Consider the following 23,681-nt stretch of genomic DNA (forward strand, 5'->3'; position numbering starts at 1 on the left):
CCCCTCCCCCGCCCCTCCTTTCTGCTTGCATGCACACACGCTCTCAATGTATAAATGAAATCTTTAAAACAAACAAAAAAAAAGACAGGGATTCTTTTTAGAAAGAGCAACCCTTCCCACTTTATAGGGAGCGAAAGAGGAAAAGTAGCTGCAGTGCAGGTAAGTGTGTAGGTATTAAGTCCAGGGGAGTTGAATCTAATGGCTTCTATTATCTGTGAAGTAGGAGGCTGAGCCCTCTGCTAAGTATGGGAGAAGAGACAGAGAAATGGAAAAGGTTGAGGAGAGTTAGAAAAGCACTGAAATGGACTCTCGGTAGAACAAGAGATTGACCTGAATAAAGAAACACAGAAAAACTGCCTAAAAGTGTTTAAGGCCAAGCTGAAGCTGGAAACCTGGTTATGCTACAGGTTATGGGAATACAAAGTTTGCTAAGGCAAGATAATCAACAATTAACTATTTTAATTAACAGAGTAAGTTTCTTAAAACTGTCATGGGTGAAAGATATTTATATTTATATTTATTTATAAATATATATTTACATTTTAATATATTTATATATTATATAATATATATACTTATATATATATTTATATTTATATTGAGTCAAGTGAAAATAAAAATAATGTAAAAATTAATTTCAAAGGAACCATGCCATAGAAACAGCAATATTAACCTTAGCAAAAAACGAAACACAGAACTTTTTTGAGTGTGATCTACTCACTTCAGCCGCTAGGGAGCATGTGGCAATGTCTGAAGATAATTGTGGTTGTCATAAGTTGGGGGAGGGTGCTACCGGCACCAAGTAGGAAGAGGCCAGCTGTGGCTGCTACATATTCTACCATTCACAGAATAGCTCACAGTAGAACATCGTATGGCTTCAAATGTCAACAGTGATGAGATAGCAAAACCCTGCTTTAAAAGTATGATGCCATTTGTGAAGAATCTAATTCCTTAAGACTATTAATAGGTTCATACCAACCCCGAAATGATTTCGTTAGCCTCACGGGGTAAGTTGAAGGCACAGCTGTGCTAGAGATCCATGACCCTATTCCTAAGGTTACTATACCCTTAGGACTTCAAGTCAGGGGATTCCTTTTCGAGCTTAATAATCTTCCCCTACAGAACATTTAGAAATGACTACATGGGGTTGAATAGCATCCCTCCATATCCTCATTCACCCAGAACCTCAGAATGTGACCTTATTTGGAAATAAGGTTTTTGCATATATAATTAGTTAAGTTATGGTGAAGTTACACTGAATTAGGGTGGGCTCTAAATCCAGCGACAAGTGTCATGATTAGGAGAACATGTAAAGGCAGACATGCAGGGAAGAAGGCCATGTGGTAATGGAAACAACTGGAGTGATCCACGTGCAAGCTAAGGAATGCTGATGATTGCCAGCAACCATCAGAAGCTAGGAAAGAGACAAGCAAAGATTCTTCCCTAGAGCTTTCAGAGGGAGCATGGCCCTGATGATACCGTGATTTTGGATTTCTGGCCTCTAGAACCACGACAGAATAAATTTCTAGGAAGTCACCCAGTTTGTAGTGATTTGTTACAGTAGCCCCAGGAAACTAATACAAGGACTATGGTGACTTGCTCCATTATCTTTTAAATTTTGAGATGCCACAAGTCTGTCAAAATTGTTAAAGGACAAACTTGTGTAAGACACGATCATAGTATTTTAATCCAAATCCTGGCAGTAAGACTGAATACCATGCAATAGAGCAAAATTAAAAGAATACATTTTAAAAACAGAACCAAAAAACTTGTCTAATGGTGCCCTCTTCTGGATGAGAAACTAAGATCAGTAGATTATTTTGATGGCACAGAATTACGTGTGTTTTTTAAGATTTTATTCATCTGAAAGAGAGAGCACACAGCGCGTGCACAAGCAGGGAGAGGAGCAGAGGGAGAGGGAGAAACAGACTCCCCCCTGAGCAGGGAGTCCAATATGGGGCCCGATTGCAGGACCCTGGGATCATTACCTGAGCCAAAGGTAGATCCTTAACCAACTGAGCCATCCAGGCGCCCCAGTGGCACAGAACTGTAAAACTTTATGTGCTATTCCCCTTGTGGGAGTGAACTCCTATGCATCAAATACCACTACTGGTGAGACCATGGGATCACGAGCTGAGAACTGGGGGATACAGAGGTAGTAAACTCTGACTATAACTTCAAAACAAAAACCTGCCAGATAAACTAATGATCCTTCAGACAGCCCAATGGTGACCCCACTCAACACTTCACAGAGAAAGAAACAAAATTCCAGAAATGTTAGCAATCTGTCCAAAGTTTCACGCAGCTATTTAAGGGCAGAACAAAGGCTAGATCTCAATTTTCCTTAGTGTTCATTCAAACGTGAATTTACTAAACCTTTTAAGGAAGGTACATGATATGCAAAATATATCTCTAGGACAAACAAATGACTGAATTTGCCTTGAATCCAGAAGTATTAGGTCATCAAGTGTGGCAAACTGAGTATCATTCCCCTCCCGTATGCACACTCCCTATCAGCACCCTCCCATGCGGGGGGGTGGGGCCTCGCCCCTGTAATTTGCTATGCCAATAGGATATTGGCAAATATGACCCAAGCCAAGATTTGAAAAGCATTTGTACACTGAGGCTTAATCTCTTGCCATGCCTTGCCATGCATGAGATACGTAAACAAGGCTAATCTGCTAGATGATGAGAGCGCACATGATCAGAGAGATGACCAGAACCCTCGAAATGGGAGCGCCTGGGTGGCTCAGTGGGTTAAGCCTCTGCCTTGGGCTCAGGTCATGGTCTCAGAGTCCCGGGATCCAGCCCCGCATCAGGCTCTCTGCTAAGCAGAGAGCCTGCTTCTCCCTCTCTCTGCCTGCCTCTCTGCCTCCTTGTGATCTCTCTCTCTCTCTGTGTCAAAAAAATAAATAAAATATTAAAGAAAAATCTGAGCAAGTCTAACCAGGATGGCTGGCACTGATCATGGACAGTGAATTCAGATGGGAAGCATAAAATGGCCACCTATGCCCAACCCCAGACGGCCAGATTACAGAATCATGAGCTGTATTAAAAAAACAACTATGTTCTCTGATGATTTTGTATGCAACAAAACTCAAATAGACGAAATCCAATTCTCTATAACATCTGAACCACTATATGCAACTTATTTGCCTTCACAGTATACATAATACACACTTGCTAAATGTCTTTCATGACCACCATTTTTAACAGCTCACTGTTATCCGTTAAGTGGAGAGAATATGTTACACCATGATTTTTCCTAGACTAACTGGAAGCCTCTTTTGCCTATCAAGTTCAGAGTAAGTTTTTAACAAAGCTTTAATAGCACTGAAGCTCAGAAAAATCTTCTCCTTGGTGGCATCATTCCTCCACCTTACTCCCATCAGTCAACAAAAAAGTAGCATATATCAGTAAAATGTGTCCCCAGGCTTAATAAAGGATTTAAATTAAATAGGCCATAATTTAAAAAACTTTTCATACCTGCAATATTGCAGAAAAGCAGCTTTTAACAGTTTGGTTTTATCCTCCTGGACTATGGTTTCATTCTTTGTAGAAGGCTCAAAAACCATACTCTGTCAAATAAAAAAACTGTAATTTAGAGGTGAAAGTATCAAAATATTCTGAATTCTTGGACAAAAAAACCAGACCCACCTATGACAGCAACAACACAGACACATAGCTGTTTACCATGTTCTTTATACCAGCAGTTTACTTAAGACATTTACTAAAACAAGATAAAATGGACTAAATACCTTATCAAAAAGGTATATATATAACCAAAGAAATCCTGAAAAATAAAAAACTGGAGGAGGTATCAAGTTATACCACAAAGGTATCCCAGGTACCAAGTTATACCACAAAGCTGTAGTAATCCAAACAGTACGGTACTGGCATGAAAACACACAGATCAGCGAAACAGATTAGAGAGCCCAGAAATCAATGCACAATTGTATGATCAATTAATCTTTAACAAAGGAGGCAAGAATATGCAGTGGAAAACAGGCCATTTCTTTAACAAACAGTGTTGGGAAAACTGGACGGCTATATGCAAAGTGCATCTGCACCACTTTCTTACCCTACACGCAAAAATAAACTCAAAATGTGATTAAGGACCTAAATGTGAGACCTGAAATCATAAAAATCCTAGAAGAGAGCAAAGGCAGTAGTTTCTCTGACATTGGCTGCAGCAACATTTTTCTAGATCGGTCTCCTAAAGCCAAGGAAACCAAAGTAAGTTATCCTAAATCCTTATCTTCTATAATAGGAAATCAACAGATGCCTAATATTGGTGAATTAAGAGATGGCAACATATGGTATTACTTAGAAATATGGAGAAAATACCAGCAGAAACAGATAAAAGACTGAAAAGGAGCTGCTTCTGGAAAGGACAGAGGAGATGAAGGAGGTAAAAGAATTATGTTTTCATTACAACTCTTAAAACTGTTACTCTAAAACATTTGTGGGAAATACCCTGACAAAAATCTTAAAATCTTATGGAACCACATTACCTCATTGCTGGGTCCAGCAACTGAAGATGCTAGGGAATCTTCAAGGTCTTCTGCTAATATAGACACACCCTCCCTTGAAGTAATAGACACCAACCCACTGTTTCTAGAAAAAAGGATAGGAAAACCACCGCAGGAACCAGCTCCTAAAATACTATCTCCTAAAAGAAAGAAAAATACAGAGACATACATAACAAAAAAATGCTTTCTAAAATCTACCGCCCTAAGCAAAAAATCATCACCTTGATACACTAAGAACTTTTTTTTTCCTTTACAATAATCCTCCTACTTTGAACTCAGCTTTTTAAATCTAAATCAAATGTCGGGAACCTGTTGCTATTTGAAATACCAGGCTCTGTGTCATTCGGTTTGGGGACAACAAAAACAAGCCTTGCATTTAGCAGTGGGTATGATAAGCCCAAAAAGAAAATTATTCATTCTGCAAAACTCAGAATGACAGCTTTTTAACCCAATGGAGTCCTCTTGCCCTCTTTCTGTATTTACTGAGTAGGTGAGCGGAGACGGGGCAAAGTCTGTTTGCTCAAAATTCCTTATTAACACTCTCCCTACCCGAAGTCAAGGTTCTTGTGTTAACACTAGAAAATCTAGGTTCCATCCTGTTGCCTCGCTTGGATTTTGCCCTCTGCTCAGTCTCTTTATCCTAATTAGACTGCTTGTTTTGCTTTTATTCACTCCTGGCCGGGTCCCCCATCCTTGGCCGCCATTCCAGCCCCGCTGCGTGAGTCCAGTACCCAGGATTCTTCTTAGCCAGGAGTCTGGACAAACTTACTTAAAGAACATCAACTCAGGATAAATTAGTCTATCTAGGAATAAGCAGTTCCTTCTCTTAGTGTCAATTCTTTGTTTCCTGGCCTCTTATAGGGGAAAATATTACTATCTTTTGCCCAAAAATATAACAGTTTGGGAATTTTACTACCCTTTTGGTTTTTCAGTAGGGTTGTGACGTCAGCTACTACTGCTGTGGTAGTGAATGTCTAAATAACACCTGGGGGTAGCATACTTAACACTTATGGAAAGAGAATAAAAACTGCTAAGAACCACTAACAAGTCGTTAATCACCCTTTCTAAAACTGATACTGTACCTTGTGTATTAAAGACAATTTTCTCCCTAGGAAGAGAAAACTTCCCAGTTCCTGTGGCGCACACGTAGACAGCACTTTCAGTATACAGATAGGCAGTCTGATTTGAAAAGTTTGGGACCATCAACCGACACATAATCAAGTCTTCAGACTGAAAATTAAATGTCAGATTATGTTTAACGATAATTAAAACAAAAATACTTGCCTGCATAATTTTGTAACTTGTATTTTTATACACTATCTCATAAAAGTGATACAATAATTCCGACTGTCCTTTGTCAAAACCTAAATACTACTCTTGGGATGATTTACAAAATATGATGTAAGTTTATAAACATCAATTAGAAATCATGTGTTGAGTTGTAAATAATCAGCAAATTTTGAAAATTACATGATGGTAAGATTCTAACTAAAAGCCTATAACAAACATGAGAAAAGAAATTAAAAGACTGATTTATTTTATTACTAATTTAAAATTGGCAAATACTTTGTAAGTGATCCCTGGTGAACATTTTGGTTCTTACTTCACTGTGAAGATACCAAGCACAAGAAAATTGAATTAATTTGTTTATTTTATATATAAATTAATTTGTGTGTATATATATGTATATATATAAATTATATGTATATATATTAATGTATATATATAAATTAATTTTATATTAATTTGTTTATTTTATATATAAATAGTTTATATTAGCAGAAACAGAAATATGACCTAATTAAATGAAATCAGCAAATGTTAAATATACTGTTTATTATTAAAGAAGTAATTTTATAAACAAAACATTAAAAAGTGGTATTCCATAATGTTTTTATTCTGAAACTGTTTTCTTTACGCCTCTTTTGCATTGCCTGAAAAATCTTATCACTGAGCATGTTTTTCTTGCATAATCAGAACTGTAAGGTTTGTATGAAATAAAAGGACAAATTAAATGACTTCCTTACAGTATTTAGTTACAATCACATTAAGAATAAGGATTTAAAAAAATAAAAAAATAAAAAATGTTTTAAATATTAAAAAAAAAAGAATAAGGATTTAACAAAATTAGATACTATACGGTATAAGGCTAAAGGAAATGAATTTACACTTTAAGGCTTTGTCTTTGTCTTATGAACATCACCATTATTCAACAATACTTACAACATTAAACAACTGTTTGCCGTCAGCTGCTTCCACCCTCATTTCTCTTTAGCTAAGGCTGTCCAAAGTAATGAGTCTAAGATGGCAAACAAAATGCAATGCCTAAAAACTGGCTATTTAAAAGTATCTCAAGCCTTCCAAGTAAATCTCTCAAAAGAATCTGAGCCTACAACATTAGGACAAACAACTCAGTACGTTCTTGTCATCTGTAGTTCACTGTACAGATAGAACTCTTACCTGAAAAGGTGGATTGCACTGAGTGACTTCCACAGTTACTGCATCAGACATTTGGTGGCCATTATCTTCTACTGTTATCAGAGAGTAATAGATGAGACATGGATTGTCTGCTGGGTGCCATGCGGCTGCCAAAATCAGGAGCCCATCACTAATCAATGAAAAAGAAAGATCTACAACCTCTTGGAAGTCATTTTGTCAGTTTCTTATATAGTTAAATACATACTAACCATATGCCCTAGCGATTCCACTCCTAGATATTTACCCAAGAAAAACAAAAACTTATGTTCACACAAAAACCTGTGTGCAAATAGTTATAGTGGCTTTACTCACAATTACCTAAAACTGGAAGCCCAATATCCTTCAACTGCTGAATAGATAAATCCCGGTAAATTTTTTTTTTTTAAGATTTTATTTATTTATTTGGCAGAGAGAGAGAGAGAGAGAGAGAACACAAGCAGGGGGAGCAGCAGAGGGAGAGGGAGAATCCGGCTCTGCGCTGAGCAGGGAGCCTGATGCAGGACCCTGGGATTATGACCTGAGGCGAAGGTAGATGCTTAACCAACTGAGCCACCCAGGCACCCCTGGTAATTTTTTTTTCAAGACTTTGAGAGAAGAGAGTGCAAGTGGGGAGAGGGGCAGAGGAGGAGAGAGAATCCCAAGCAGACTCTGAGCTGAGCAGGGAGCCCAATGCAGGGCTCAGTGCCATGACCCTGAGTTCATGACCTGAGCGGAAATGAAGAGTTGGGACATTTAACCAACTGAACCACCCAGGCACCTCAAGCCCTGGTAATTCTACACAGTGTGCACTACTCAGTAAAAAGGAAGAAACTGCTGAATGAACATCAAATGCATTGTGCTAAGTGAAAGAAGGCAGTCTCAACAGGCTTTATGTTATATGATTCCATTTACAGGGCATTCAGAAAAAGACAAAACAACAGGGACTGAAAACACATCAATAGTTGCCACGGTTGAGACTGAAGGAGGCTTTGATTACAAAGGGATGCAAGGGAGTTTGGGGGGTGATGGAACTATTTCATATCGCGATTGTGTCTCACCGTCAAATGAGTCTGCATCTGTCAACTCATTATACACTAAGGTGAATTTTACCATATATAAAATACAGCTCAATAAATCTGACTTAAAAAAAAAAAATCAACAAATCATCAAATGCAGGACCAACAAAGCATATCCCTCAGGCCAAACTGTGCCCAACCGAGTTTTTATAAATGAAGCTTTACTGGAATGCAGCCAGGCCCACTCATTTCTGTACTGTCTACGGATGCTTTCATGCTATCACTACAGAGTAGAAGAGCTGCAGTGAAGACCACATTGTGGGCCCTTCAAAGAAAGGCTGCCAAACCCTGACCTAATTTGTTCTTTAAAGCTTACTTTGGTCCAGAGGAACATTTTGTTTTTAACAATCAGTTGCAGAAATTTCAATGTGAAAACAAACCTTTTTCTATCTTAAAGCTTATGTTTCTCATAAGTCTATCAAAATTGTTGCCCTCAACAAAGAATTACATGGTCTCTAATCTCAAGCCCTCCAAAATATTCAATAGTATTTATTATTAGCAACTTTCATTCAAGTCTCAGAAATATTAATGGGGGGTTGGGAGGGGCAGGGAGCAAGCGCCCTCTACTGACAACTAAAAACAAGAAACCGGAAAAAAAAATGAAACCCAGTGACTGACTAAATGACATCACTTCAAATTGAGCAATCTGAACATGGCTCTCGTTTCTCTTTCCACTGTGATCTTCACCAGGTCCTGAACCCTTATCACTCCTACTCAGACTCAGACTCCTGAAAGGAATCCAACAATACTAGCCCAAACTTATAATATACTGGCAGTGACCTAAAGAGTTAATACCGGATATAGAAGAACGTTATGCATAAAAAATAACTAATGGCCTAAAGACCTAAATGTGAGATCTGAAACCATAAAACTCCTAAAAGAAAACAGGCAGTGATCTCTAGGACATCAGCCTTAACAACATATTTATGGATATGTCTCCTCAGGCAAGAGAAACCAAAGCAAAATCAAACTCCTGGGGTTACACCAAAATAAAAAGCTTTTGCACAGCAAAGGAAATGATCAACAAAACAAAAAGGCAACCTAATGAATGGAATTCCAAAAATGATATATCTGATAAGCGGTTAATATCTAAAATAACATAAAGAACTTACACAACACCACCACCACCCCCAAATAACCCAATTTAAAAATGGGCAGAGGCCCCAATAGATGTTTTTCTAAAGAAGACATACAGGTGGCTAGGAGACACATGAAAAGATGCTCAACATCAGTAATCGTCAGGGAAATGCACAAAATCACAATGAAATATCACCTCACACCTGTCAGAATGGCTAAAATAAAAAGGACAAGAATTAACAAGTGCTGGTGAGGATGTAGAGGAAAAAGGAGCCCTCACATTCTGTTGGTGGGAATGCAAACTGGTGAAGCTGCTATGGAAAACAGTATGGAGGTTTCTCAAAAAATTAAAAATTGAAATACCGTATGACCCAATAACTCCACTAACTGGGTATTTATCCAAAGAAAACAAAAACACTAATTTGAAAATATATATGTACCCCTATGTTTGTTGCAGCAACAGCTGAGACATGTAAGCAACCCGAGTACTCATCAACAAATGAATGGATAAAGACATAGTGTGCACACGCACACACAGACACACACAGGAATACTACTCAGCAAAAAAGAGTTAAGATCTTGCCATCTGTGACAAAATGGATGGAACTAGAGTATTATGCTAAGTGAAGTAAGTCAGACACAAAAAGACAAATACCATACGACTTCCCTTTTACATGGAATCTTAAAAACAAAACAATCAGAAAAACAAAAGACGACTCTTAGTTGCCAGAAGGGAGATGGCTGAGGGGATGGGCAAAACAAAGTGGATTAACAGGTGTAAACTTCCAGTTATAAAATAAACAGGTCACAGAGATGAAAAGTACAGCCAAAAAGACAGAAAAAAAAAAAAAAAGAAACCAAGTGAGGTCGCAGAGAATGTGGTCTTGAATGTACCAAGGAGGGAAGCAGAGTTGGTCGTACCTATAAGGCTCTATATTGAAGTTACTCTAAAGACTGTCTATTGGGTGATAAGGGGTGCCATGAAGTCATGGAGACATGCTAACAGAATTTCTTAGAGTAATGCTAGAACAGTTTTATTTGACATCTATATAAAAACATCTTCACATTTGAAAAAAACATGAAGCTGTTTTAGGTAGTAGAGATGATAGGTAGATACTCTAAATTTTGCAAACCAATAAAAATTTAACAATAAATTTATTTATTGTTAAAAATTTAGAAACAGGGTGCCTGGGTGGCTCGGCTGGATAGGCCACTGCCTTCAGCTCAGGTCATGATCCTGGAGTCCCTGGATCAAGTTCCACATCGGGCTCCCAGCTCCGAAGGGAGTCTGCTCCTCCCTCTGACTTTTTGCCCTCTCATGCTCTCCCTCACTCTCTCTCAAATAAATAAATAAAGTCTTTTAAAAAAAATTTAAAAACAGGGGTGCCTGGGTGGCTCAGTGGGTTAAGCCTCTGCCTTCAGCTCAGGTCATGATCTCAGGGTCCTGGGATTGAGCTCCACATCGGGCTCTCTGCTCAGCAGGGTGCCTGCTCCTCCACCCCCCGCCACCTTTCTGAGTAACTTGTGATCTCCCTCTCTCTGTCAAATAAATAAATAAAATCTTTAAAAAAAATTAAAAAATAAATAAATTACTCTAAAACACAAAAATTGCTCTTAACTTCTGGTATGTTGTGTTTTGAAGAATTATAAGTCATATATAACATGGAAGCCATGTTATAAATGGTTTTTAAGTTCCATGTGACCTTTGGTATTAAAATTAAATAATAACACAGGATAACTAACCTAGGATTTATCAGACTAACCTAGGATATTAAGTGCCACTTAGAGCACCATTTCTAAGAGGAAATTCACTGTGAATTTAAACTCTGAGTGAGTTCTCACTTGTACTGCCAAGACAAAACCTCACCCCACTTTCGCCACAAAACATAAGCTTACTAAAGCAAAAAGGCTGGAGAAGAATGGCTGGTATCGCCACTGAGAAGAGAAGGATGACAGCAGGGGGCACCCGCAGCAGCAGCAGCAGGGAGGGCATCTCTTAGTGTGAAGAGAAGCTCCAGCCATAAGAGCAGGAAAGATGAGTCTCGAACTAGGGCAGACAACTAACATAAGAATATGCAGGTGAAGGCTGAGAACTGCCTATATTTCTCAAATCAACCAGCATCTCTAGAAAAGGACACAAAGCCTTTTAGTAAGGTATGAAAGTATGATGCGAACAGCATTAGAACAGACGGCAAGACTGATCATCATTTTACAATAAACATTAGTTTCCCAAATAGCTACCTGTATTCTTGAGGACAAGCTAACCGCTTACCAGTTTTGCTTCAAATCCAAATACCGAATGTTAACCCCTTCTTTAATAGCTTCATAGTTACTTTCAGATCCCTATATGAAAACACCAATAACATAAGCTCCATGAGTATAAGGATCATTGCTTTTCACCTTTGTATTCCCAGCACCTATTAAACAGTTCAAAGTTGCTGAATAAATAATATATGCATTTTTAAAGCTACTAAGTAAATCAGTGAACTCCAGTATTTCTAAGGCTTGAACTCCCTATTTCTGCTTATCTGATGACTAAAAGCTACACTGCATTGAAATGTGTTCTAATAAATAAAATAATTAAAGAAACTAGCATTCTTATCTAATCAAAATGTGAATTGCAAAGATGAATATTATTTTTCCTTACCCAAATAGCATCAGTAATGTTTTCCTTCAGGACTCTATTTAGATCCCAACTATGTGCTTGTTTTTCTGAAGAATCATCCAATTCCCATTTACTGATGTTCGAACTTGTCAGGCTATAAAAGCTTGCTGTCTCTCTATCCCAAAGGACACTTGAAAGCTGTATGGAGAGGAGAGAAGAAAAAAGTTACATTTACAGATTTTTAAGTTCTAATGTGAAGGAACGACTTTTCTGAAATTCAAATTTATATGTTTTATAAGTATTCCATTAGTAATCCTGGCGGAATTCTTCATTTAGTATTCCAGAAAGGAGTGATCCTAAAATGAACCTTGAAAGCAAGGTAAGATTTCTAGAAATATAAAAGCAGACAGCCCACAAAGAGTACAGTTGTGGGAAAGTTATGAGGCCTTCCAGAGAACAAGCAGTCCTGTTATACTGGAATCTAGACTATAGCTAGAAAAGGAGGAAAAATAATGCTCAAATGAAAAGTTAGGGACACACAGCAGAGTCCTGAATGTGAATTTGTAAACCTAGTAAACAAGGTATTATCAATGGCTTGAACTCAAGAGGTGTGTTGTAGGAAAAGGAATGTGGCAAGTTATATGTAGACAGATTATTCTGCCTTTTCAAGTATATATTGGTTATGAAGTACAGTTGTGTTTTTAGTTGGGCACACGATTGTTTTGAGTTAAAACCCTGATTTTCTCCATTTCTCCTAGCACCATGATTCTGGCCACTAATGGGTTAGAGAGCCATCAGAGAGTAAACTGAACTGCCACCCAGGGCTTAGGGGAAATTCACCAAGAGTGCAGATTAGGGCATAACAATGGAAGCAAAAGGTAGGGATGAAAATGAAACATGTTAGAAGTCAAATCTATAGTATTTGTTAAGTATGGAATCTGCTATAGAAGGGAGGTGTGCATACACCTACCCACAAACACACACACACTGGAGAGTTTATACTCAGGTCACTGAAAACAGTGACAGGGTCATGAACAGAAATTAACAGGCCAAAAGAGAAACGAGTTTTATATACACTTTTGGTGTAGAAAATGTGAGGGAAGAGGGAATACGAGCAATTTGTTTTCAGACATATTAGGTTTTAGGTCTTTAGACCATCAAGAAAGCAGATGGCAAGAGCAACCTGCAGTTAGAAGGAAACAGCACAGTGAGAAGAAAATGTGCTTTCAATTCAAAGAGGCCTGGGCACATATCTGCCACAGAGTAGTCGTGCAACGTCAGGCAGTTTACATAAATGTCACTGAGGCTGTTTGCTCATCTGCAAACTGGGGAGAAAGCACTCTACATTACAGGTTATCACAGTTATTGCTCAAAATAAGAAATACAGAGCCTCTAGCAGAGAGGACACGCTCCAGGTTTGCTGCCATCTGCCTCCCTTCGCTGTGCCAGAGCCTGAGGCAGAAGCCCGGCTGACAGATTCAGATTCGAGTCATCCACACAAACAGCTGGAGTCATGGGGGTCGAGAACACTTTCGGTTAAGTCAAAAAGCAAAACTCGTCCTTAAACACAATTTTATATAATAGTAGTTTATATATTTTTATATATAATTTTATATAACAATTTTACATAAGTTTTAATCCAAAGAATGTACATGTAAGAGAATCTGTATGATTTAAGAATATTAAAGTTACAGGGTTTGTGAGAGTTCGTATGAACTGATTTGATCACAATAAAAATGCTTCACTGAAAACATCAAAGGTTTTACTTCCTATATACTAGTATTCATACGGAGACAATACCAACTTCATAGGAAACCTCCAACTTACTGATTTCACGAAGAAACAAGCTTGTAAAACAAAATTATTTTATCAACTTACGATGAGATCACTACTGGGAGATAAAATTCCCAAAAGAGAAGAAACCTTCCGACCAATTCCTGAAAGCATCCCTTGTCCTTGAGGCAGAATGTGTTGATGAATCTTTCCTAAACTATCAGGTATCAGCCGAACCAGCTGGCTTCCCGATGAGGACAAAATAAAACTTCCTCCCTATGAACAAATATTGTGAAATTAGTTACGCATCTATAACTAAGATAAAGAGCATTAACACAAAATGCTTTGATATAGAAACAAGTCATCTATCATCTGTACCTTAAAACAAATCTAAAAGAATTTTTAAAAAAAAGTATCATTTTACTAAAATGATTTACTTACAAATACTATAACATGTTACTAAGATATGATACTATTAATTTTACATAAATTTTAGTTGTTTTTTTAATTGGGTGCTTCCTTAATTCTGATTTTTAAAATACAGGTTCACCACACCACAGGTTCAACAAATCAAGTATAACATTTTATTCTTTGGTAAACTTGCAGAGTGTACATTATAATGCATGCCATTCTTCCTAATGTCTAAGGGTTTCTAAGTCACCATCAGGAATTATTTCTGAAAGAAATGAATACCATGGGCTATGATTCAATACTGGTATTTCAGAGTCCTAGGAAAAAGGCTTTCCTTTGTCCAACCGTTCAACTCCTAGACCCTTAATTCTTCTCTTGCCTCTTTCTGATTCCTCTCTGGCTGTATGGTCTATCCAAAACAACTTTTACTCATTCACATCTCACTCCAAAGCAAATCACAGCTTTCCAATAAATATGAAAGAAAATCCATCACATACCTGCACTGCTGTTAGGAAACTGTAAGTCTTATCACCTCCCAAATCTACAAAGGTCTCCATGTAGGTATCTTCACCAGCAAGGCTTGGCCAGTAGCGGACGGATCCTTCTCTGGTGGCAACCATGACAGCAATAGCCTTCAAACAAGATCATAATACTCGGCAATTACAGTAAAAAGATGTGTCTGGTGTGTCTAGTGACACTGATAAAAACAAACTAGAGCAATTTATTATTTGATTTACAGAAATTAGGGGGGACATAACCCTTCCTGTTTATATTTTAAACATCATCAGACTATAAAATTTACTTTCTTTTCCTTTTGTTGTGCAGTTCTAGTAATTTTAACACCTGTATAGACCTAGGTAACTACTACCCATATAGGGACATAGCACAGTCCCATAAACATCCCAAACTCCCTCGTGCTAACTATCACTTTATAATCATACCTTTTTCCCATCTTAACCCTGGCAACCAGTTTCCATCATTATAGTTTCATCTTTCTGAGAATGCCAGGTAAATGAAATCATACAGAATGTAACCTTTAAGCACTGGCTTATCTCATTTCAGCATGTCTCTGATCTGGGTTGTTGCTGTATGAAGAATTCATTCCTTTTTACTGTTGCATAGTAGTCCATTCTATGGATGAAACCCATTTCTTTATTCATTCACTTGTTAAAAGGACATTTGAGTTGTTTCCACCTTTGGCTATCACAAATAAAGCTGTTACGACAATCATACATTTTTTTGTGTAAACTGTTAAGTTTTAATTTCTATGAGGTAAATAGCTAGGAATGGAATTGCTAGGAAAGTAAAAATCAAGTAGCTGTGCCATTTTGCATCCCCATCAGGAATGTGGGAGTTCCAGTTGCTCCACATCCTTGCCGGCACTTGGCAGGGTCAGTATTTTGTATTTTGACCATTTTAATTGGTGTACTGTGATAGCTCACTGTCATTTCAGTATGCATTTCCCTAATGGCCAATGATGTGAACACCTCTGACACCCTTATATCTTCTTTGGTAAAGTATCTGTTCAAATCTTGTGCTCTGTTTTTAAATTGGGTTGTTTTCCTTTTAAGCTTTGAGAGTTCATTTTACATTCTAGATACAAGTTCTTCCTTGGATATAGGACTTAGGAACATTCTCTCCCAGTCTGTAGCTTGTCTCTTTTCTTGTCACTGTCTTTGACAGAGCCAAGTTTTTAATTCTGATGAAGTCCAATTTACCTATTTTTTACTTTTGTGAATCACGCTTTTGGTGATTTCCAAGAACTCTTTGTCTAATCCTAGGTCATGATGATCTTCTCCTGCTTTCTTCCAAAAATTTATAGTTTTATGTTTTAGATCTAAATCTATGATCCCTTTTGAGTTAATCTTTGTATAAGATAGGAAGTTTAGGGGAAAAGTCTTTTTTTTTTTTTTTTGCATAAGGATGATCAATGGTCCCAACACCATTTACTGAAAAGACTATCCTTACTGCACTGAACTGCTGTTGCAGCTGTCACAGATCAAAGGGCTACCTCTGTATCAGCATTCTCTATGTGTCTATCTGCCAATACTAGTGTCTTGGCTCCTGTGGCTTTACGGTTATGTGTCTGAATCGGGTTGGATGATTCCTCTAATATTAGAACTCCCTTATTTAAAAAAAAAATCTGTATTTCAATAAGCACTTAAGTCACCTACCTGAGTAGAATGTGCTTCACCTGCAGTATCAGGATAAGAGAGAGCCACCAAGTCAGCACTCCAAGGGAAGTCACTAGGCGGCAGCTGAAGTTCTTTACAAACAGATAACTAAAGAGGAAACCCAAACCAAAAATCTTTCACATCAAATCCAAGGTTTTTGAATACGCACCTGACTTCACTGTTTTCTTTCCCTGCGTATTTCATATTCTCATTCATTGCTGGAAATACCATCTACAAATATTCTTTTTTCTCTTATCTTTTTCATTAGGGTTTCATCAGGGCTTTCAGTAATTTCAAAACAAAGTATCTTAAGAGATACAGAATCAGGAAAACTTAAGAGGTAGACCAGACCCTGAATATCAACAAGCCCAGTATCTTTCTGGACTAAAAAGATGTGTACTGGTTAAGAGATGTATGTATGGAATTTTCCCAGGCTAGTCTTGATTTGTTTATTTGACATCTAAAATCTTCATGACCACAGAGTAACCAATTATACCAAGCTGTCCAGAAAATACTTCTTGGCCTATGCCAGGTATCAGGCTCCTTCTGGTAACTCATCAGGGCCCCCAGGACGTCTCCTTCACCTATGCTCTCAACTACAAATTCTATTTTCGGGGCAGCACCAGTATGGAGACCACAGATGTCAAGAGTTTAGGTAAGCACGAGTCCCCAGTTCCAACAGAACAATGGCCCAGTGACAACAGTAACCAGTGACTGGTGCAAGACAGGATGCCTGACCTGGATCACAAAAGAAAATAAGTTGCTGAGGATAAGATCTCAGAAACACAAATGATAATCCTATGTGACCCAGAAATCATGACTTGAGCCAAAATCAAGAGTTAGCTGCTTAACTGACTGAGTCACACAGCTACCCCTCAGTTTTTCCCTATTAAGCATCATTTGGTGGATTTAGTGAAACAGAGTTCTATCTTAGAAATAAATAAACTCAGTTCATTAGGTTAGGTGGACAGCATTTAGTCTTAAACTTCATTAGGTAGACTGAAATGACATTTATAATGTTAATTAAAAATTACAAAGTCTAATGTTATTAAATGTAAATAACACGGATCTAGTTTAAAATTATTAAATGGGAGGAACTTTCCCAACATGAAAATGTATTTGCATGCTCAGTACTCCGTATCGTAACAAAAATGCAGAGCCAGGTCTGAGTAGGGTATTTTTAGGGTAAAAATTAAGAGCCAATGGGTAATCCTCTCCTCTACCACCTTTTAGCTCCCTAAACAGCAATTACCTTAGTAATAGGTGACAGAGCAATCTTCCAAATAATGAGTTTCTCTTTGCAGACCAGACAAGCCCATCCTCCTTCATCTATGTGAACAGTCAAGTGATCATCAACTAAAAAAAAGAAAAAAAAAGTACGTAATTAAACTTAAAGCATGAATAAGAAAAACTGTTAAAAAAACAAACAAACAAACAAACAAAAAAGAAGGGGCCCTTGGGTGGCTCAGTGGGTTAAGCCTCTGCCTTCGGTTCGCGTCATGATCTCGGGGTCCTGGGATGGAGTTGCACATTAGGCTCTGTGCTCAGTGGGGAGCCTGCTTCCCCCTCTCTCTCTCTGCCTGCCTCTCTGCCTACTTGTGATCTCTGTCTGTCAAATAAATAAATAAAATCTTTAAAAAAAACAAAAAGAAGAAAAAAAACCTTAAAATTCCTTATACCAAGATCTTCTTTATGGTTACATTCTTTACAGATGTGTGTGTGTGTAAAAAAGTGATCACACATAAAAAAATTCATTCACATCAAAAAGTGCTCTTGAGTAATTCAAGAGTTATTAATACCTAAAATAAGAAATCCATTTAACTTTGATAATCACTTTCAGAAATGTATCTGAAGGCAAAAAGTATATTTTGGACTTAGGCTTAATATCTTTTAGTATTGGTTATAAACCAGCATCTTACTTTCTATAATATTTAGTAACATTTGTAATTTTATTTTGATACGGCAACACAAATAATAATCTTTCCCATTAAATATATTAAAAAATTTCAAGGAAAAATTGTTCCTTCAAAAGAATGTGATTTTCAAATACTTTCCTTAAAGTATAAGTACTTTTCAAATACTTTCTTTAAAAGTATGATAAAGCACTTCATTATATGCAGACATCAAGGGTTACATTCCATATTTTCTTAAAAGTTATTTATTTTAGAAAGAGAGAGAGCATGCACAAGGAAGGGGCAGAGGGAGGGGAGGAAGAGAATCTCAAGTAGACTCCTCACTAAGTGCAGAGCATGACACAGGGCTTGAGCCCATGACCTGAGCTAAAACCAAGAGTCGGCCGCTTAACCAACTGAGCCAGTCACCCAGACACCCGATGGGTTACATTCCATATTAAATGACAAAACTGAATTATTATATTGCTGTCATAAGCACTGGTGGTAAACCTCAGTAAGTGTGTTAGTCCTAGAAATTTAATTAATTTGAGCTTTGCTCTTTGCCTAAAGCTGGGTAGAGGGGCGAGATAAAAGGCATCAATAACGTACAAGCTAAAATACTAACTCACACAGGCTGTGTGGTTTCTGCTGAATTAGCATATCGGTTCAATATTTTCTTTTCCTGAAAGCAACAAAGCAGCTCCAAATACTCTACTGGTAAGTCCTTGAGGTCTCTGACTTCACACACAGCCCTTGGTAGGTTTCCATACAGGGAAAAGTTCTTCCAGTTTACACACCCCTCAGTTTAAACATCCTAATTTCTAGGGACTCTCTCCTCTGAGGCTGAGTATTATTTGTTACTAAAAGTCTGGTGGCATGAACCTGGAGTATGTTAAAAGGTTTAAATATAATTTAAGCTCAAATTTTTAAAAGAGTAAAGAAAAATGGAAAATATATTATATATATTTAAAACAAAAATAGTGCAGGGCACCTGGGCGGCTCAGTCACCTTCAGCATCTGTCTTCAGCTCAGGTCATGATCCCAGGGTCCTAACCTGCTCAGCAGGAAAGGTGCAATTACCCCCGCCCCTCCCCCTGCTCATGTGTGTGCTCTCTCTGGTGCATGCTCACTCTCTTGCAAAAATAAATTTAAAAAACTTTTTAAAAGTAATAAAAACAGTGCATGACAGAGGTTAGTAGAAGTTTAGTTGTCTGAAAACCACTATACCTGAGTTCTCAAGGACTCACAGGCAAGATATGCAAGTTCAGGTTGATGAGAAATATTCCTTGCTAGAACGGAGTACACTTTAACCTTTTTTGACTGTCATTCACAGTATGAAATACATTTTATATCATGACGCATTCACATATAATTTAAATAAAACAAACAGGCATCTAACATTATTATATGAAATGCACTCAGATATTCTGCATTCTATTTTTTTTAAATGTTGGCCATGAGCCACTAAACTGATTTCCGTTACTACCTGCAATCTGAAAAACACTGTTCCAGAAAATCACAAAAATCTAGAATTGAATCACAAATAAAGACGACTTGGGAACATCCATGAGGATGCTCTGAACTTTGCTCTCCCAGTCACCCAATCCCTCATCTTTACTGTTGCCTTTCTGACCCTTCTATGACTGGTTCTTCCGAACTGCCACTCTGATTCTCTGCCAAGAGAATATTCTAAAGGTACACCACACTGATAACACAAACGTGTACATAAAACCTCTAGGATACTAACCTCTAGGATCCAGAAATAGAGGTAGTAAGCCTTGACCTTACTGCATTATCACACCCAATAATGTGAGGCAGTGTTTTGGCTTTTTTTAAGCTAAACTTCATACACATGATCAACTTTGAAATGAGACTGAGTTTTGCATATGTAGTGAAATGTGTGCTAAAGGGGCGCCTGGGTGGCTCAGTGGGTTAAGCCTCTGCCTACGGCTCAGGTCAAGATCTTAGGGTCCTGGGATCGAGCCCCACATTGGGCTCTCTGCTCGGCAGGAAGCCTGCTTTCCCCTGTCTCTCTCTGTCTGCCCCTCTGCCTACTTGTGATCCCTCTCTGTCCAAAAAAAAAAGAAAAGAAAAGAAAAAGAAATGTGTGCTAAAAATAAACTAATTCTGCTTTTCAAATTTATTACATTTCTCAATTACAGTGAAAACCAAATGTTACCTGTCTCTACCCCATTTAAGTGAAGGGATATCAGACAAAGCACAAATACCAATCTGAGCCAGAGCCAGGCTGCATTTTGAACTGCTAATAGAGGCAAACGGAAAATGACACCTACCTTCAGCCAATGTCAAGGCTTCCATTACTTTAACAGGAAGAGAAGATCCAAATGTTTTCACATCATAGTTCATAGACTCAGTTACACAGTGGTGTGGCAATATTCGTGTAGGTGTTCCTCTAAAGAAAAAAGACAATATTCCTTGAACCGTATCTTAAAATTTTCTGTTGTCTTGGGGCATCTGGGTGGCTCAGTCAGTTAAGCGTCTGCCTTGGGCTCAGCTCATGATTCCAGGGTCTCAGGATCTAACCCAAATTGGGTTCTCCGCTCAGTAGGGAGCCTGCTTCTCCTTCTCCCTCCGCCTGCTTTCTGTCAAATAAACAAAATCCTTGAAAAACTTTTTTTCCACTATCCTAATTTTTAGGTATATATTTTCACATAAAGAGAAGATCTTTGATAAACAAGAAGAAAGATGAGGTGTAACAGTAAAAAACAAAAACAAAACAAAACAAAAAAACGAAAACCAAAACCAAACCAAACAAAAAACAAAACCACACACACAACTCTGGCTCATATGTACTGCATAATACATTTTTTGTTAAAAAGAAAAAAAGACTGATAGGATCTAGAAAACGGCTTCTGACTCTTATGCTCTAGTAATCAGATGTATGCTCTATTCACTTAAACTCCTTATAACTGCTTCCTTAGCTGTGATATACGAAGGTTGGACTAGATCAGCGTTTTCCAAATTGCGGATCATTTTGAGGGTCTCAATCAACATTTTTGAAAAACAGAATGTAATCTAGAGTTTATTCTACACTGTGGTCAAATAAGCTTTACAAACATTGAATTAGATTATCTTTAAGCTCACATCAGCCTTGGAACTTTTTTTACTGAAGTATAGTTGACACACAATGTTATATTAGTTTCAGGTGTACAAAACAGTGATTAGAAATTCTGTGCTATGCTCACAAGTATAGCTACTCTATCAGTATGCAACCCTATTATAACATCACTGATTATATTCCCTATGCTGTGCTTTTCATCCCATGACTTACACATTCTGTAACTGAAAGTCTGTACCTTCCACTCCCTTTCACCCATTTTTTCCCTCATCATCTATAGAATTTTATGAAATCTACCAGATTTTTTAAAAAAGATTTTATTTATTTATTCATGAGAGAGGACGGGGAGGGAGGCAGAGGAAGAAGCAGGCTCCTTGCGGGATTCCATCCCAGGACTCCTAGATCATGACCTAAGCCAAAGGCAGACGCTTAACGGACTTAGCCACACAGGCGACCCCAGATTTGTACAAGAAATTAGAATCATGAGTATCTGCTGTTACCTGTTCTTCAACAGCAGATACAGCAGTTGAAATTTTATCTCCTCACCCTGTTAACATTCAAAAAATAATGTAGTTACCAGTATAAAACTTATTCTCTCTCTTATCATGAGGATTAAGTGAGCTTTGTTTCTTGACATACGATTATAACCAAGATTTTTCTTTAAATAATCACTAGGAAGTAAGAAAATATTTTAAAAACACATTAAGTAAATATAGCTTTAATTCCCTGACTTTTCTCAAAAGGAGTAGAAAACACTGACAAGATCACCACTTTAAAGAGCACTTTCGAAATGTTGTTTCCTTGCAAAACAAAGTTCTTTTAGGGTAGACAAAGTCGGAAGAAACTACTCAGCAACAAGTTACCGCCTAAAGTTCTAGATTAATTATGAAAGGATGGGTGCAGAGCATGACTTAACAGGTGCTGTGGACTGATGTGCCCCGTTTTTTATATGTTTACAAAATTACTATTCTTAACTCACTGCTATGGAAAGACTTTCGCCTATTAATTTCGCTACAAAGTTGACGTGTATGGCCAAAACTCCCTTAGTTATCAATCAGAAGATATGAATGACAATAACTCTATTAGGCATTTTCCTGGGTTGGAGATGCTCTTTCCCACCATGGTCGACGGATTTCATATTGATTCATTTGGCCTTAAGTGAAGCAGGCTATCGCCTTTACACAAATGAAAAGACCCATGACTGACTGACACCGCAACACAGGGGTAGTAAGGAGGCAGCTAACCACCGACTGAATTCTAATTTGTTCACCTCTACACAAAGCTAATTCCAGGAAAGGTGCAAAGTGAATGCCTGATAAATTAAAGCGAGGCTGAAATAACTACCCGCAAAGATGGCGAAGATCTATTTCCCCAAAACTTTGGCATTCCTCCCCGCCGCCCCCGGTTCCGGAGGCTTCTGGAGACACTACCCCATCAGGCCCGCCGATCGGTCAAGAGACCGAACCCGGGACAATCACTTACCGCGAGCTCAGCGAGCTACGCCGGCCGACCGGCGAAAAGAGCACCGGGGAGCCGACTGCCGACCCTAGTGACAGACCTTTTCGGCTAGTCGCCCGGGGCGTGGAGCCGGGTCCGACTCCGCCCAGCGGGCCCCTTCGGGTCCCGGGCCCAGGTGTCCGCGGAGAGGAGACGCCCGGGAACATGACGGAACGGAGAGGCGACACGGGGCGCGCAGATTCCTTCTGTGGGGCTGAAGCTCTGCTCGCGCGCCGGGGAGCTTGAACGCCCAAAGGCGGGAGGGCACGCGGTGATGACGCAAAAGCACAGCGCCGAGCTGCGGGCTTTGTCTGGGAGGCGGGGGAGGCCCGGGTGGGAGCGCGGTGAGACGTAAAAGCGCGGCGCCCAGCCGCGGGGTGTGGTCGGCGCCGTGTAGGTAGCGGGCCGGGCAGGGCGCCTGGTAATGACGTCAGAGGCTGCCTGGGGCCGTGGGACTTGGTCCTGTAGGTAACCAGTGGAGGGTTTAGGGAGCTGGCGGGTGTCCGGAGTCTCAGGGAAGTGAAGCTGGAGAGCCAGGTGCCCTTCTCGACTGTCTGGCCCTTTAGCAGCCTGAACGCAAAGCCTCTCTGCGTTCTGGTCTTTCCTGAGCTTCTTGGGAACTGGAAAGTGTCGGTTCACTGGTCCACGCTGAGGAGGGGGAAATCGGAAAAGTTGCCAGCGGTTTCACACTCTGTTATATTTGTTCTTCTCTACATGTATCATTCCCCACTCCCTGCTGTCTCATCCACGCTGGTGACGCCACAAGTCCACATCTTTCTCCGAGATCTTGCTCAAAAACTGCAGGCTCCAAACAGCTCCCTAGTGGACATTTTGACCTGCATGTCCTGCAGGACTCCTGACAAGCCACCTGTTAAAAGCCGAATTCTTGTTTTCCTTTAGGGCCCCTGTCCTAACACCTCTGCCCCACTTGGTAAAACTGGCCGGTTACCCAAGTCAAAAAGAAGAGCTCTGCCCAGGAGTCATTCTTCACACTTAACCGCCACTGCGACTTCTGGTACACTGTAGCCCCTGAACGCGGTCCATGCACGTCAGCCTCCTGCAGTGGACAGTGGTGACTGCGGCGAGTGGAACAGTATCAGGATCTGTG

At 39.0% G+C, this 23,681-nt stretch overlaps 1 protein-coding gene across 1 annotated transcript in view; it reads right to left on the minus strand.

Annotated features, from left to right (window-relative positions):
• NUP133 (nucleoporin 133) overlaps positions 1-22,855 on the minus strand; it is a 53,399-nt gene extending 30,544 nt beyond the window's left edge. The window contains exons 1-12 of the mRNA XM_047701487.1: positions 22,559-22,855; positions 20,292-20,410; positions 17,358-17,461; positions 16,106-16,213; positions 14,429-14,563; positions 13,626-13,796; positions 11,790-11,945; positions 11,415-11,485; positions 6,993-7,140; positions 5,615-5,762; positions 4,515-4,672; positions 3,487-3,578 (exon numbers count right to left, since the gene is read on the minus strand). Coding sequence (XP_047557443.1) covers positions 3,487-3,578; positions 4,515-4,672; positions 5,615-5,762; positions 6,993-7,140; positions 11,415-11,485; positions 11,790-11,945; positions 13,626-13,796; positions 14,429-14,563; positions 16,106-16,213; positions 17,358-17,461; positions 20,292-20,410; positions 22,559-22,740 — 1,592 coding nt within the window. The 5' untranslated portion in view covers positions 22,741-22,855. The remainder of the gene's footprint in view (positions 1-3,486; positions 3,579-4,514; positions 4,673-5,614; positions 5,763-6,992; positions 7,141-11,414; positions 11,486-11,789; positions 11,946-13,625; positions 13,797-14,428; positions 14,564-16,105; positions 16,214-17,357; positions 17,462-20,291; positions 20,411-22,558) is intronic.
• Positions 22,856-23,681: the final 826 nt, after the last annotated feature.

The sequence above is a fragment of the Lutra lutra genome, chromosome 14, assembly GCF_902655055.1.
Source record: "Lutra lutra chromosome 14, mLutLut1.2, whole genome shotgun sequence".
In the NCBI taxonomy this organism is placed as follows: Eukaryota; Metazoa; Chordata; class Mammalia; order Carnivora; family Mustelidae; genus Lutra; species Lutra lutra.